The sequence below is a fragment of the Glandiceps talaboti genome, chromosome 6 (genome assembly GCF_964340395.1).
Source record: "Glandiceps talaboti chromosome 6, keGlaTala1.1, whole genome shotgun sequence".
Taxonomy (NCBI): domain Eukaryota; kingdom Metazoa; phylum Hemichordata; class Enteropneusta; family Spengelidae; genus Glandiceps; species Glandiceps talaboti.
Window position 1 is genome coordinate 13,458,345 of NC_135554.1, and position 18,063 is coordinate 13,476,407.

At 34.2% G+C, this 18,063-nt stretch overlaps 1 protein-coding gene across 1 annotated transcript; it reads right to left on the bottom strand.

The window, feature by feature from the left end:
• Window positions 1–13,650: 13,650 nt before the first annotated feature.
• Window positions 13,651–16,805, bottom strand: LOC144436866 (fucolectin-like). Its single transcript, XM_078125727.1, has 5 exons — window positions 16,763–16,805; window positions 16,414–16,467; window positions 15,762–15,788; window positions 14,854–15,096; window positions 13,651–14,126 (listed from the first exon to the last, which is right to left on the bottom strand). The coding sequence occupies exons 1-5, from the start codon at window positions 16,803–16,805 to the stop codon at window positions 13,903–13,905; spliced, it is 591 nt and encodes a 196-aa protein (XP_077981853.1). The 3' UTR covers window positions 13,651–13,902.
• Window positions 16,806–18,063: the final 1,258 nt, after the last annotated feature.

Genomic DNA, 18,063 nt, shown 5'->3' on the forward strand with positions numbered 1-18,063 from the left:
TGGTATTTGATACAATTCCCTTGACACATCTTCCAACTTAAACATTGTATATATTATACCTCTTAAAAAAACACATGACAAGATTGCCATATTTGTCCTGAAATATTTTATTTCTAGTATCCTGTGTGATTTCCAACACCCAATATTCATTTAGATACCTATCCTCTTGGTTATCTAGAAAGTAAGAAGTCAATCCAATGAAATCAACCCTCTTAAAAGAATTCTATTTCTTGCATTCCTTTGTAAAAGTTAAGATAATCTGGTATAATTGTTCTGCCTTCAATTTCATACAAGGGTTTGAATTCGAGTTCAATCATGAACCCAAGTAGATTTTTGTACCTGTTTAGAAATTAGCTTTTTTTCACCAAACATGTATATTTTATCCTTACAATATCTTCTATTGTTCCCAACTGTTGAATTTAGCACCATACATTTTTCTTTTAACTAGAGCATATCGCTTACCCTTTTCATCTTTTTCTAAGTATTTTTTTTTTCAACTTTGTAAACCTGTTCATAAAATGTCTTTTAATTTATGCACAATAACTGGTCCAAAAATGATTAGCTTAATCTTAAAAAAGTTATTACCCATAATTTGGTGGATAAGCCTTGCTGAACACAGTTTTATCTGGAGAAATCTTAACTGTATCACCATACTTGTGTCATATGAATACTTGAATGATATGCATTATTACATCCCTAAACTAATTCATCAATATGGTCAATCCATTTTCTAGTGTGGTTATCTGTGAGTTATTTATACATTCTACATTTTAATGTTCAGTTGAATCTTTCAACAATAGTAGCTTTCTTATCACTTTCTGTACTAAACCATTCAATACCTTTTTATCTCAAATGGATCTTTGACATGCTAGCTGTACAAATCTTGACCTTCTTCAAATTGTGCCTTTTCAGGTTTCCGTGCCTTAAATATTTTCTCAAAAGACCCTGCCATTTCATTACCACATTTACTTTTTAATGGAACAACCCATGCCAATTTACTAAGGATATTAACAACTTTTATAAATGTAGTTGTATCTTCTGTTGTGTCTTAGCAAATGTTTGCATGTCTACTATATCCACTTACCGCTGGTGGTCAATACCACTGGTTTGCGAAGTATATATACTCTTTATTCTTGTAACCATTGTTCTAATTCACTATATTTAATGTTCTTCTTGTCCTCTTTGATTTTATTGCATTGTTTTGAAATACAGGCATATGCTATATCACGGTTACAATGACTTAATATTAGTCTGTCATATATAATGTATGTACAGTAATTCTAATTCGTAGATAATAGGATATCTATGAAACACTATTTTATTTCCATTTTTATTAGTAACCCACAGTCTGATATTTATGTTTTTATTTGGTATATTGTCAAATGCCACATGCTCACTAATTTGTTGTAAAATAGTAGAAGTACCAAATAAGCACTTATTAATATAAATATTCATCTTATATATTATACATATATAATATAACATGACTAGTAATTAGGAACCATAATAAAGATTCTGTTCTGCAATGGAAAAAACCTCCATCTCAAAATAACACCAGGAATGAACAATTATTAAATGAAATAACACATTTAAGCGCATCATTAACAGTGGTTCATGGTATTGTAGTTATGATTATATCACTACCTCTAAAACAGAGGAAGAACTATCATTATCATTATTTTATCACACGTGGGAAAAAGTTTTTGGATTAAAACCATGACAGTCAGGTAAAGTTAAACATGTTTATAGCTTCTTTATCAGTGACTGATAACCTCAAGGTAATAATCAGAGTTACGATAATTACAGACTGTATCAAAATGAACACTAATAATGAATAAGATCAATTATTTAATAACATATCAATAGCATGTGCGAGAAGAAGAAGTTCAAAAATAATTATCCAGAAAGGTAGTACAATTGAAGTTATATTTCAAGTCCTCAGCACAGACATTAAACTGCCACAATCGCACCCAATCTTCCATTAGGCATATCTACAATTACACACAAAACAATTATAATGACTGATCTCAGATATATTGGTAACATTTTTGACTAAATATTATGATATAATAATGATTAGTGAAAGAATTTTGTATGGAAAGTATTGAAAACTTAAATGATTACTTGGAACAAGTTTGTAGTAATTATAGATGATCATACAAATTGCTAAGTCGATTGAATAAAGCTAAATAATAACCTCTGGTACATTATCTTCAACAGCAACCTTAGCAATTGTTCCAATTATACTTGTTTTTACATTTGGTGTTGCTACTGTGCCTATGATATTGAGCATAATAAATTCAAATTTGAAATTATCTGATAAGAAAGAACGCCTTAATGTTCAACATAACAATTACAAACAATTTATTTAAAACGTGAAATTGAAATGCAATGCATAAGAATATGTCCAAAAATTAAAGTTGCTTGTTAGCCATTCAGCAAGTTCGGATAGAGACATTAATGCTGTAGACGAGAGGTAAACTATTTGAATAAATCATAGAAGTTTCAGAGAAATGATAATTATGTAACACCATTAGAAATCTACATAAAGAAGTATAAATTAAATAGTTATAATGAAGAATAAATGTATTATGTAATATAAATGGAGCAACACCATTTAAGTATTGCTGATATTAAAGATATAAATGGAGTTAATAAAGTGAAACTAAAAAGAAACAATAAAAAAGAGTTTGCATTAACTTATATAAAGAAACCATGAATAAGCCTATATGTTGAAACACAGCAATACATAAATCTGATGAACCAAGCTATGAAAACTCTAGAAGGTCATAAGCTGACTGCTTTTACAAGGTGGTTGTGCACATGTAAACGAGTGTGTATTAACTATGTTGAAGATTTGAGTAGTAAAACAGCAACTAATGAATAAAAAATAACGTATTGGCATCTGTAAAAATCAGTGAAAAGGCAGAAGGTAAAGATAGTTGAAAACTGTGCCGGTACACCTTCCAGAAAAAGAAAGAACGAAGGTAACCTATAGGTATTTGAATTCAAGGCAGCGATACTTCAGTTGACATGCCACCAGAAAACAGGCAAAAAGGTAAAGAAAAAACGAAATGGAAAGTCAAACTGCACCGGCACCACCAATTCCTATACTACTTTCACTCATTATTCCATTTCTCCCATTCCTCCCTCGATCATTCCATCCCTCCCTCACTCCCCACCCTCAATCAAAAATAATGTATACATACATACATACATACATACATATACATACATACATACATACATACATACATACATACATACATACACACACACATACATACATACATACATTCATACATACATACATACATACATACATACATGCATACATACATACATACATTCATACATACATACATACATACATACATACATACATACATACATACATACAATCACATACCCACTTACTGACATAATACATACATACATACATACATACATACATACATACATACATACATACATACATACATACATACATACATACATACATAAGTATATGCATGCATACATAAAATCACATACCCACTAACATAATAAATAAATACATACATACATACATACATACATACATACATACATACATACATACATGTTCTGTCTCTATCTGTCTGTCTGTCTGTCTGTCTGTCTGTCTGTCTGTCTGTCTGTCTGTCTGTCCGTCTACATTTCTGTATGTTGAGAATCTAAAACATTACCAAGGCACCACTTGTAGATACACTTGCTTCACATCTTGCTTAAGACATTGGGAGACCTTATGAGGAAACCTAAATTGTATTTATTATCAAATCTTTTCGTTGCCAATTCTGAAATCAATATGTTGGATTGTTGACTTAATGTGGGAAGTCGGAGATAGAATTTCAGAAAATAGCGAACACGACACAAATAAAAGAATTATGCTGGTTATGATCAACGTACACGGTATGATGAAATTCAGTACAATACAATATATCTGGAAATGTAAATTGGAAACTAATGCGAATTTTCGATCCCTTTATGGAATGGCTACCAACGACCATTAATTTATGGACATATTCTTATGATGATGAAATTTTATTCTGAGACTTTCCATAATGTAAAAATGATTTCATTATGCTTAAAGTTGCGGTAATTTTTATCGTCCGCAAGAAAGGTTTTACTTTAGGAATGAAAGGTGTGTGTACATGCGTTTATGTGTGTGTGTGTGTGTGTGTGTGTCTGTCTGTCTGTCTGTCTGTCTGTCTGTGTCTGTGTCTGTGTCTGTATATGTGTGTCTGTCTGTCGAAAGTCTAAAACATTCCTATGGCATCACTTGTTGAGATTCGTGCTTGACATCTTCCTTACGACATTGGAAGACCTTATGTGGAAACGTATATTCTAGATATTACACGTTTTGATAAATATTTTCAACGGCCAAATTATGAAATCAATAACATGGCTTGTTTGAATTAGTGTGGGAAGTTGGAGATGGAATTTCAGAAAATAGCGAACACAACACAAATAGAAAAATCATGCTGGTTATGATCAACATACACGGTATGATGAAATTCAGTACAATACAATATATTTGCTTTGGAAATGTAAATTGGAAACGAATGCGATTTTTCGATCTCTCTACTCCGAACCTTGATCAACCAGCGGAATGGCTACCAACGATCATTAATTTATGGACATATTCTTATATAAAGATTCATTGCATTTCAATTTCACGTTTTAAAAATTTGTTTTACTTGATTTCCAAAATTATTATCATTGCAAGATAATGAAATTTGGCTATTGCTAACGTTTGGTAATGGAGAGTTGGGTCAATGTCTTCAACATCATCTGTAGATTAAGAATTGCAGAAAAACTCACTTCAAACTTTCGACCCCATCAGCTAATTAGTTTTTGAGCTACAAAATTTGGGCCAAAATGTCACATTCTTAGACCTATTTGCATATCACTGATGCGATCATCATATTAACAACAGTTACTAATTTTTACTTACATATTCCTATGAACATTCTCACCGCATTTTATAGCAATCTGTCAAGTATAGTTTTTGATTTTGGTTTTGATACCAAACTCACATTTTCACCCAAATTATTGTGGAGCGATCAATTTGATTTGAACAATTTTCACACTGGATACACTATAGTTCAATTGTGCTTAAAATGACAAAAAATATTTGTGTTTTTACCATTGTGCCAATGGAAATCTATGGACCCAAAGCCTCCATTATGATATGTCATTCGATAGAGTTGACATAACGTGGGAAGTTGGGAGTGAAATTTTGGAAAACAACAAAAACAAAACTAATATTACACTAATATCAATTTTGCTGGTTAGGATCAACTGACACATGATGATGAAATTTCATTCTGAGACTTTCCATAGTGTAAAGATGATTTCATTATGCTTAAAGCTGCGGTAATTTTTACCGTCCGCAAGAAAGGCTTTATTTTAGGAATGAAAGGTGTGTGTACATGTGTGTGTGTGTCTGTCTGTCTGTCTGTCTGTCTGTCTGTCTGTCTGTTTGTCTGTCAGTGTCTGTGTCTGTATATGTGTGTCTGTCTGTCGAAAGTCTAAAACATTCCTATGGCATCACTTGTTGAGATTCTTGCTTGACATCTTCCTTACGACATTGGAAGACCTTATGTGGAAACGTATATTCTAGATATTACAAGTTTTAATAAATATTTTCAATGGCCAAATTATGAAATCAATAACATGGCTTGTTTGAATTAGTGTGGGAAGTTGGAGATGGAATTTCAGAAAATAGCGAACATGACACAAATAGAAAAATTATGCTGGTTATGATCAACATACACGGTATGATGAAATTCAGTACAATTTGCTTTGGAAATGTAAATTGGAAACGAATGCGATTTTTCGATCTCTCTACTCCGAACCTTGATCAAGCAGGCGGAATGGCTACCAACCACCATTAATTTATGGGCATATTCTTATATAAAGATGCATTGCATTTCAATTTCACGTTTTAAAAATCTGTTTTACTTGCTTTCCAAAATTATTATCATTGCAACATAATGACATTTGGCTATTGCTAACGTTTGGTAATGGAGAGTTGAATGAATGTCTTCAACATCATCTGTAGATTAACAATTGTAGAAATAATCACTTCAAACCTGCGACCCATCAGCTAATTAGATTTTGAGATACAACGGTTTGGCGAAAATGTCACATTCTTAGACCCAATTTGCATATCACTGATGCGATCATCATATTAACAATAGTTATTAATTTTTATTTACATGATTCTTTTAACATTCTCACCGCATTTCATAACAATCTGTCAAGGATAGTTTTTGATTTTGATTTTGATACCAAAATCACATTTTCACCCAAATTATTGTGGAGCAATCAATTTGATATGAACAATTTTCACACTAGACACACTATAGTTCAATTGTGCTTAAAATGTGTTTTTACTATTGTGCCAATGGAAATCTATGGACCCAAATTTTTATCGTCCGCAAGAAAGGTTATACTTTTGGAATGAAAGGTGTGTGTACATGCGTTTGTGTGTGTGTGTGTGTGTGTGTGTGTGTGTGTGTGTGTCTGTCTGTCTGTCTGTGTGTCTGTCTGTCTGTCTGTCTGTGTCTGTGTTTGTGTCTGTATATGTGTGTCTGTCTGTCGAAAGTCTAAAACATTCCTATGGCATCACTTGTTGAGATTCGTGCTTGACATCTTCCTTACGACATTGGAAGACCTTATGTGACGTATATTCTAGATATTACACGTTTTGATAAATATTTTCAACGGCCAAATTATGAAATCAATAACATGGCTTGTTTGAATTAGTGTGGGAAGTTGGAGATGGAATTTCAGAAAATAGCGAACACGACACAAATAGAAAAATCATGCTGGTTATGATCAACATACACATGATGAAATTTCATTCGGAGACTATCCATAGTGTAAAGATGATTTCACTATGCTTATAGCTGCGGTAATTTTTACCGTCCGTAAGAACGGTTATACTTTAGGCATGAAAGGTGTGTGTACATGTGTGTGTGTTTGTTTGTGTGTGTGTGTGTCTGTCTGTCTGTCTGTCTGTCTGTCTGTCTGTCTGTTTATATGCCTGTTTGTCTTTGTATCTTTCTTATGACATTGGAACACCTAATGAGGAAACGTAAATCATAGATATTACACTTTTTAAATAAATATTTTCGACGGTAATTCTGAAATCAATAGCTTAGCTTGTTTGACTTAGCATGGGAAGTCGGAGATAGCATTTAAGGAAATAACGAACACGACACAAATAAAAGAATTATGATGATTATGATCAATATACACGGTATGATGAAATTCTGTAAAGTACTATATTTACTTTGGAACTGGAAACGAATGCGATTTTTCGTTCCGTCTACAGCATTAATGTCTCTCTCCGAACTTGCTGAATGGCTAGCAAGCAACTTTAATTTTCGGACATATTCTTATGCATTGCATTTCAATTTCACGTTTTAATGAGTTATTTTACTTGTTTTCAAAATTACTATTATTGCAATATAATGACATTAGGCTATTGCTAACGTTTGGTAATGGAGAGTTGGGTCAATGTCGTCAACATCATCTGTAGATTAACAATTATAGAAGTACCCACTTCAAAATTTCAAACCCATCCGCTAATTAGTTTTTTAGATACAATTTTTTGGTGAAAAAAGTCACATTCTTAGATTAAATTTGCATATCACTGATGCGATCATCATATAAACAATTCTTATTTTTTTATTTACATATCCCTATGGGAATTCTCGCCATATTTCATAACAATAATTAATCAGCCCAGTGTTTTTTATCTTGATTTTGATACCAAAAATAACGTTTTCACCGAAAGTACTCACTCATGGAGCGATCATTTTGAACAATTTTCACACTTGACACCAAAAGTAATATCCCCATCAAATATCACAGTAAGCGGTTTTGGAGTTGAAGTCAGCCCTCCCTTTCTATATAGCTACTAACACACACGCACACAAACACCGACAGACAGGCATACAGCCAGATAGAACAATACCTATAGCAATACTGAACATTACAGTTCAGTTGTGCTAAAAAAGACACAAAATATTGTTTTTACTATATAAATCATGTGATGGATTTGACATAACGTGGGAAGTTGGGAATGAAATTTTGCAAAACAGTTAAACACAAATATTACACTAATAATAATTTTGCTGGTAAGGATCAACTTACACAGGATGATAAAATTTCTCTGCGAGACTCTTCATAGTGTAGAGATTATTTCATCACGCTTAATACAACATTGAACTTCAGATTAATGACACAGAATTCAAAACTTACGTTTGTCATAATACACCAAAGAAGTTGATTTTCATTTCTAGTTTCATTTTAAAGTTTATTTTCCAAAACTAATTTAACATGGTGTTGGGGCGGTCATTTTGGATCCTAAAATAGCCTAATTTCGATAAACGTTTACCTCTTATTAGAGATAATATATAAATGTGTGCTAATTAAACTATGTTGATGTATAATTTATATACAGTTGACTCCTAATCAGCATATGCAATGAAATCTTCCTTGATGTCAATCAAGTATAAAGGAGAATGTGGCTATTGGTGTAACGTACATATTTACATCCCACTCACATTATCTGTCGGACTACTGCATCATTTTTTAAGGAACTTGCTATATATCGTTCTTATGTCATTGAGACCTCATGAGTAAACATATATCGTAGATATTATACTTTTTAATACATAATTTTAATGGTCATTTCTGATATCAATAGCTTGACTTTTTGATTACACATAGACATAGTGTCAGGTGATGACCTACTTCTACCTTGCCTTGGTAACCTTTGTTAAAGGATATTCATTCAAAATGTCAGTGTAACCTACTCTATTTGTCACTTTTTGAGTATAAGATTTAGTTGTTAATACATGTGTCAAGTATTTCTCAGTACAAGCTTGTAACGGAGGGTTGTATGTCGCCATCAGGTGACAGGGTGAGAGAGGACAACCACGTGTCAGGTCTTGCTACGTCAGCACATTCCATCAAACTATTTCTTGAGTGAACGGAGAAACTTGGTTCTCTGTCTGTTATTTGTATTTCCCTCAAGATTTACCGTAGTTACTCATTCATCCTACATTAAGTAACAACTCTCTACTTCTTTCACAGGTACGTTTAGCGATAGTTTCCAAATGTCCCGTTATTTAACCTATCCTCCCTAGTCTGATGATAGTGGAGCTTTACTTGATATAATGAACCATGGAAAGAGTGGGAAATCATGATACCATGATGAATGAAACAATAGTCCATCATTTGTTGTCTCTTTCCAAGTGTTCACTTCCTAATAAAACTGGTGTGACTCGTCGACTGTTCTGTTGTTGACCAGGTGAACGAAATAACTGCTTATAAGTACCAAACAGGCTCGTTACAACTCCAACTGACCAGAAACCTGAATTTAGATGAGTTTCTACATAACCAATATTCTAAAAACCTACAAATCTACGACAGAATATAGTGTTCTTCAGAAAAAATGCAAATGTTAAAGATAGTACGGAATAAATGCAATCTTCAAATTTCATATACTTTGGTGCATATAATTTCTTATTTGAGAAATAGTGCACGCAGCACGTGCATATGTGGAAAATATGGATAAGGGGAGAATAGGGAAGGTGTAGATTTGGACAAATTACTGATGTTCACGAGTCTTTTCATGGCACCAAAATGACGCTTGTCGTTTTCAAGAATGACTACCCTCTATGTAGTGTTTTCCAAAATGAACCCCACTTCAAGTTACTTTTTTCCCTTCAAAATGACCCCCCCCCCCAACAAAAACACCAGCCACTCCCCCTTCAGTCTCAGTCAGTTACAATGCCCATCTCCTTACAATGGAAGTTTAAGCCTTTAAGAAAACAAACCGTGTCATGAAAGAGCAAGAACTGGGCATCACCTACCTGTGAACTTTATTGGGTCTAAAATTAGTATTACAAAACAAACTGACTGGTGTATAGTTATTAGTAAAATGATATACACCGCACACTAAAATTATTCTAGTCATGACACGATTTGACGCCATATCCAGACACTTGACTCAATAGATACTGATAAATATAGGTTCCATGCAATAGACTTAAGATGATATACTTTGATGTCAACACATCCCTCTTTTGATTATTACAGTTACTCTTGCCAAGATCTATAACAAGTTCACACTTTAAAAAAATGTTATGCACTTTTATTCAAGTGGAATTTATAAGCTTTTAACTGAAGAGAAAATACTCACATGAAACATTGATTAAAATATTCTAGTGTAATGTTGATATCGATACTTGCATTCTATAGATGGCATACAGTGTCTTCTAATTCTGCTGGCATTGTTAGAACAGTTGGTTGCATTGTACTGATTTCATCGACATTTTTATGGGTATAATTAATTATCATAATATAAATAAACACAACATCTGTTTATAGTAATAAGTAACGGTTACACAAAGACTTGAAATAAAAATATACATTACTATGTAGTTCTCTATAAACTGTTTCAAAAGGTGTAAAAGTATAAAATATTTTCATAAGTCATCCATCTTATGCAGTCACTACTGTCACAATGAAAATCCACTAGAAATAAGGAAGAGCATTCATAAACAAAATATTGTTTCACATTAAAATATTACACTCACTTTATGGTCATTCTGTCGCATATCATTTGAGTAGCAACCCTCCCCTTGGTAATAATGGGCACAGGTGTAAATTAGGGCCACATACTCCAAAAATGTATTTAAAAAAATTAAAAAAAATTAAAAAGCCTTCATTTCAGCCAGAATATAACTAAGGGTGAAATGTCTACATTCTGCCACAAAATATAGAGTCGAAAGCCTTGGATAAATGTGAAAATGGTCAACCTGGAAACTACTCAGATCTGTTGGTAAAGATAATCGCAGTGAATGCAGCAAGTATTGTTTGAATAATGTTTATGAATCCTTTTAATTGGGTCTTTAGTCCAATTTAAATCCGACCTTTCAAAAACATGACTACGAACGATGACGAAAAAAGGTACATTCCAAGATTGGTGGCGCTGTTATGTTGTTTCCAGTCTAGTCGAACGCATGCGGTGTACGCGCGTGTACGGTAATTCGATTCGAAATGTTCTAGTAAAGCTCATAGTAATATGGTGACGGCAGATCACAACAAATGAGAAAAATAAAAACATACTACCACTATAATATTCGAAGGCCCTTCATCAACGTTTGTGCAGTGTTACAATGGAGACCAACATGATAACAAAAATAGCTCAATGGGATTTAAACCATTCAGACATCCGGCCAAAGTCAACAAAGAGTGTTGTATGGATATTTGCTCCAATGCCGTACAGTACACAATGGTATCCGTACTAACCGTAGACGGAGAGAAGTTCCTACCGATGCATATATTTCTAGACAAGCGTTCACTGAAGAGAGAGAGAGAGAGAGAGAGAGAGAGAGAGAGAGAGAGAGAGAGAGAGAGAGAGAGAGAGAGAGAGAGAGAGAGAGAGAGAGAGAGAGAGAGAGAGAGAGAGAGAGAGAGAGAATTTTAGGCGTCTTGCCTTAGTCTTAACTCTGTCTTAGTTTAATTTTGATTAGAGAAGAATGGACAAGATGTTTTTATTTAGTCAATAAAGAGAGAATTATATACAGTTGATAGAGAGAAAACTAGCCAGGGAAAGAACGAAAGAACGTTTTATATCACCACAACAATTAATTTTTCAATTGATCTAACATTCAACCAACCAACCAACCAACCAACCAACCAATCAATCAATCATTAGTTCGATCGATCAATTACACGCTTGCTGCTCCCTGTGTAGGCATCGATGGATAGCATCGAATATGTTTAATATTCATCACTTGATGGACTTTAACCCCACCCCTTGTCTCTTTCCCGATGGGTAAGGATATTAAATACTTGTTAATCCGTCAACATTGCATAATTTCATGGATTCTTGCATATTTCATCAGCACATACACATCGTATATCAATGTAAGTGTGACCTTTTCGTCCAGGGTTGGGGTGGGGGGTTTGGGGTTGAATCTTATGGTCAGATATTAGAGTTTTCATATAAAAACGTCGTGTAAACGCAGCCTTTGGTCAAACTTTAAAAAGACAACTCAAGGGCTCGCGTTTACTAGTAGATTCAAGTCTTTTCTGTACCGAATCACTTCTGTATTCACTTGGAATACACATACATCCATTATATTGATGTTGTTTTGCATGTTATAAGTTAGACTAATTGGTTACACGTGTTCGTAAGAATAAAAGGGTGTAAAATGTTTGAAGAGAAATTTAGAAGTGCAGTGTGCTAGCTCAGACGGGTACTAGGCATATTATGTTAAAAATTGAAAAGAACGAATTAATGATAACATGACCAAATGAATGGTGGAAGTAAAGTGGACAAAATAAGTCTTTCTTTCTCACCCTCCTCCTCCTCCTCCTTGACCACCCCTCCCCTCCGTCTCGTTCTTGTGGTTGATATATATAATTCTTCTTCACACAGTCACGTTTTACTATGATGCATGTTGAATGGAGGAGTTTAACTTTTCTATCTTAATGAACACAAAACCATCGTCAACCAGATTTAAACTCAATGCCTTCTGTAAGGGTAGTCTTGCGTGTGTATTCTTCCTACACATAACAATTGTCTGATTACAAAAATCTTGGATATAGTAGATGATATAACCCTCAATTGGCAAACAGGTGTGCCAGGCCAAACCGTAAGAAATCTGAAAGGAATGTGTGCTATCAATCTATCAAGTATGTAGTTGAACAGGTGTAATGGTTTTTTAAATGAAATTATTCAAAATTATATCAAATCTTAATAAATTATAACATACCTTTTAATAAAAGCAACCCAACGTTTTTTAAACAACCAAGGACGAAGTTAATCAACCGAAAATTGATCAATTCAAGCACAGAGTACAGAGTCAAACATAACAACATTTACTTTTTGCATTGTCCTGATTATGTTAATAAATGCACTGTGTTTTGGCAGCAAACTCACTCCTCAGTATCGAAATATGTATATAAAAAAATATTTTCAATTTTGATCGAAGAAGAAATTGTATGATTTATCTTGGCGAATTTTCCAGCAAGATTGCCCAAAGATGTGTTTTATTAACATGGTGTTCAAAGTTTAGCTCATTGGGTCAATATTCAAATGAGATAGGTCAAACCGTAACAAGAGTTTCCAACAGTTTACAGTTCTGCCATGCTCATGTGACCTATATGCTAATTAGCGGAAACTTAAATTACGTAAATAGTTCATTAATATTCATGGTATGTTTACCAAAACCTAATCAGTTCTTGCCACTACCCTAAAGAATATGTGCACCGAATTTCGGTTGAGCCAGCCGCTTTTTAAGAAATGTTGAGAGAGAGAGACAGACAGAGAGACAGACAGTGAGACAGACAGACTTTTCATCCCTACTATAATACCTTACGGAAGATAAAAATCAGTGCCTTACAAAATTAAAGATAAACGCGACAGTTTAAACATTTCCCCCTTGTTTAAATTCACAAAAGCAGGCGAATAAATGACGAGCATTAACTCCGTTTGTTGCAGATACTTTATTCCAAAGATTAGACTCTCCAATAAAGAAAACATTTTCCTAACTAAGCCTACAATATTTGCATAATAATTATATATTCTACATCCTATCACTTCAAGGTAATTTCACCTTGGTTCTCTTCATCTGCATGCTTTATAATCATATATACCAAATGTATACCGTCTGTGTCTAGATGATTGATTATAGTGAAGACCTTACATCTAAGCATTTAAGCAAACATTCTGGGATAACTTAGATCTACATCATATATTTTAAATATATAAAGAGTATTCTAATGTCTGGTAAGTAGAGAATGATGTAATCCGTCTCGTCATGTATTTATTACAATTGTGTGTCATTATTAGACGGGTACCATAACTTCGATTTCACAGAAGTTCAAAATCGTCTCCCTGTCAACAGCTGCAACGCTAACGTATCTGCCTTTCAATGGTGTATTGCAACCGCAGCGCACGTGTATTGTTTCTGGTCTAACCATAGAACCAGTTAACGACAGCCCGCACTTAGCGTTGTTACTGAAGTTTGAACTGTCACCAACTCGAACTTCGGTAAACTTCAGATGAAAAGCTAGAATAGGAAAAAGAAAATAGACAAAGATCAGTGAGGCCATACTTGTTTCTTTTAATTACATGAATAACCTTTGCCATGGGTATCGTAAATGAAGAATGGATCACAGAGGCTTGGAATTGGCCACATTTCTTTACAAATAGTTGTTTTGGTTTATTGTTTTTTTACAAGGACTATTGTTTTGTTTATTGTGTATCTTTTTTTGCTCTTTAAAAATATCTCTTCCCTACAAATGGTGGTGTTTTTTTCTAAATTAATTTTAGCTTGTTCTTTTGTTGGTTTTAATAAAACCAGCTTTACTATGACTACCTTATTAATTATTTATGAGTTTGTTCTACTGAGCGCCCTCAAGCATTGACCTTCATCCCCACACACCATGAAAAAACCTATTACATGGAGAGTGGGGACGAGGAGGGGTCACCGGTTGAGGTTTACTGGGTTATTGAAACCAGCAAAAGAACAAGTTGACATTGATTTAGGAAAAAACGACACCAGATTATCAAATCATTATTTTATTACATGACACCTTGTAGGAGATATTTAAAGAGCAACAGAAAACAATAAACAAAAAGAATTTTTAAAAACGCTATCTGTAAACAAATTTGACCAATTCCAAGCCCCTGTGCATGGATTGAAGATATGTATTAAGTTTTTATTGTTTCGATGCTGGCCACATAATACAATTGAAATATTGGGAGATATTAACGATTTTGAAGTGTCGACTTACCACAGCAGTCCTGTCTGTTGGTAATGACGATTTCATAGACATCATAACTTTGACCTAAGTCTACAACCCACCATGGATCTTGTTCTCTCTGAGTCTGAATACAAGACTGTCCATTCTTCATGTCACTGTTCTTGTTTCCATCAACTGCCTTTTCGGCTTCACCCTTCTTCTTCGTGTTTGTTGAACTTTGACTGACGGCTTTGCCTTGTGCTACATTCTTCAAATCATATGGAAAGACACATGCTGTAAGAAATGATAGCATATCACCTAATAATTCGAAGTACACACACACACACACACACACACACACACACACACACACACACACACACATATATGTATAGATGTATAATTCGATTTTTATGATAATTATTTAGCCAGTCTCTCTAGATCTTGTGAGTGGTATTTTTTCCTCTCCACCAAGTTTTCACCAGCTGTTGACATGAGACCTGCTACACCATGGTCACATTTTCAAGAACGTCACAAATGAATTGGAAAGTGAATGATCCCACACAAAAGGGGTGTAGGTTAAGTGGTTGAAAAGAGTAAAAGGAATTGGTAGTCGTGAAGGTGGTTTGTTATCCTATTCTTTATTTTTACGTTCAAAAATGTAGTTTATTGCTTTCCATACAACATTTTGTCTGTATTTTGTACTTTGCAATCTTTTTCTCCTTTTTATTTTTTTATTAAGTTCAACTTTTTCCCCGTTCACATCTTTTCTCTAGCTGCGTTTGATCTCTCAATTTCCTTTCACCTGATTCCCTGATATCTAAAAAAAAAAGAGAAAAAAAGAGGAGGCTATATCCCCTCGATAGCTAACATACTCCATCAATCACAGTTAGCCTGTAGATTGTCATCACCATTAAACATATACAATCTAATACAAAAAGAAAGCTAGTCATACTTACGAGGGTACGTTGGAACTGAAGTTGTAGCTGAAATGATAAGGAAAATATGACTTATAAAAGAGTAACTAGATCGGTTCGTGACCAGTTGCGGCCAACCTATTTCGTGTTTGTTAATTAAATGCCCATGGTTGTTACGGATCCAAATCACTAATAATCATTTTATTTATATATCACACCATGTAAGTACATACAAAGCCCTTGAAATATGACTGAAACATTAATGTGTACCTTTAATAAGTTAACAACAATGCCCTTGGTAAAAATATATATAAGTATCCATTTCATCACCATTTTGATACCTTTTTAAAAAAAAATGCCATCATGTCGTTTATGAAGCAATAAGACATAATGGCAACAGGAACATATACGACTGGACTAAGTAGTTATATCTCATCAATTGACAGAACGTTCAAAACTTCAGAAATTATGAAAAGACATGATATATATTTCTGTGTTATTTCAATGGTTTCGTTAGAGATGAGTACATTAAAAAGATTTTGTTCATAGCAGTTTGTTTAGAACGTTCTATTAGGGATTATATTTACTTTTCAGCTGAGTACAAACGTTTTGCTTGCTTAAGCAAGAACATAGTCCTGGTTTTGTATTATGCCATACTTTCAAGATCAAAAGTCAATTGCAACTATATACTTACCCAAATATGTTACAGTTGTAGCAGCTGGTTCTGGTGGAACAGTTTGTACCGGTACTGAAATTGTTGAGAAATGCAAAACTTGGTGAGCACTCAATCAATGTAAGGGAAAGGTAGACAATAACAAACTTTAGGACGATAAGTGAATGCTTCCCGGCAAGAAAGACGGAAAAGCTAATCTTTACATTGATATGTCTCTTCACTTTGCCTGTGCATAAACTTGCAAGTGCTTTGAAGTGTGAAGGAAAGCGTACGATGCCTTCTTTTGATAAACGAAAGCAACACGGTCTGAAAAAAAGTTTGGATCTGGTAAATTTGTTGAATGATGGACAATAGTGTAATACTTTGGTACCTATCCCAATGTTGTTGTGATGTCCCCAATTTATTATTGACATAATGTAATGTACATTTAATAAATCATACCTCTATAATCAATGCAACCATCGCAATCACAGTGTGCCGCTGTATTACCACAATAATCTACTGATGAACAGCATGGGGATTGTGAATCGGGATCACACTGTGCTGGGATACCATCGGACACGGGATAGTTGGGTCCACAGCGGCCGTCATCTCTCCATTTCTTGGGAGCTATTACATTAGACAGAGAAAATCTGATGGTTATTTACCAACCCAATTCATATCTCTACCTAACTCTTGTACATATTGTTACAAAGTTATCCTTGACCCCATTTATGCATTTAATAAATCTTACCTCCATTATCAATACAATCATCAAAATCACAGAGTGCCACTATGTTACTACATACACCATTCATATGGTGAACAGCATGGGGAAAGTGAATCAGGAACACACTGTGCTAGGCTACCATCGGACAGGGGATAGTTTGATCCACATTGGATGTCATCTCACCATTTCTTGGGAATATATTACATTAGACAGTGAAAACGTGCAGCAATTTAAATACAAAATCATGATGTGCCCGAAGGGATGCAAAATGTCCTCATCGCGGTGGGGCAAATGGTATAGCCAATGAGAATTCGTCTTTGGACACAGCAGAAATTTGATACTGTACATAATCCCCCCCCCAAAAAAAAAAAAAAAAAAAATCACTCCTTAACACTTTTAAAAGCGCTCCCAAAACCTGTCTGTGGTACACTCTTGGATGTCTACAAAATTAGCTGGTTATTTACTAACCCAATTCTTAACTCTACCTTACTGTTGCACATAGATGCAAAGTTATCCTTGTCTGTATTTATATATTTAATAAATCATACCTCTATAATCAATGCAACCATCACAATAACAGTGTGCCGCTGTATTACCACAATAATCTAATGATGAACAGCATGGGGATTGTGAATCAGGATCACACTGTGCTGGGATACCATCGGACACGGGATAGTTGGGTCCACAGCGGCCGTCATCTCTCCATTTCTTGGGAGCTATTACATTAGACAGAGAAAATGTGATGGTTATTTACCAACCCAATTCTTAACTCTACCTAACTCTTGTACATATTATTACAAAGTTATCCTTGACTCCATTTGAATTGAAATTGAATTGAAATTTATTCCACCAGAAGAGAAAAATATATACACAAACTCTGAAAGCAACGGATAAAACATTTCTGGTGAGGGCCATGGAAATAGTTCGTAGGAACTAATCAATGTCCATGGACCGTACATGTA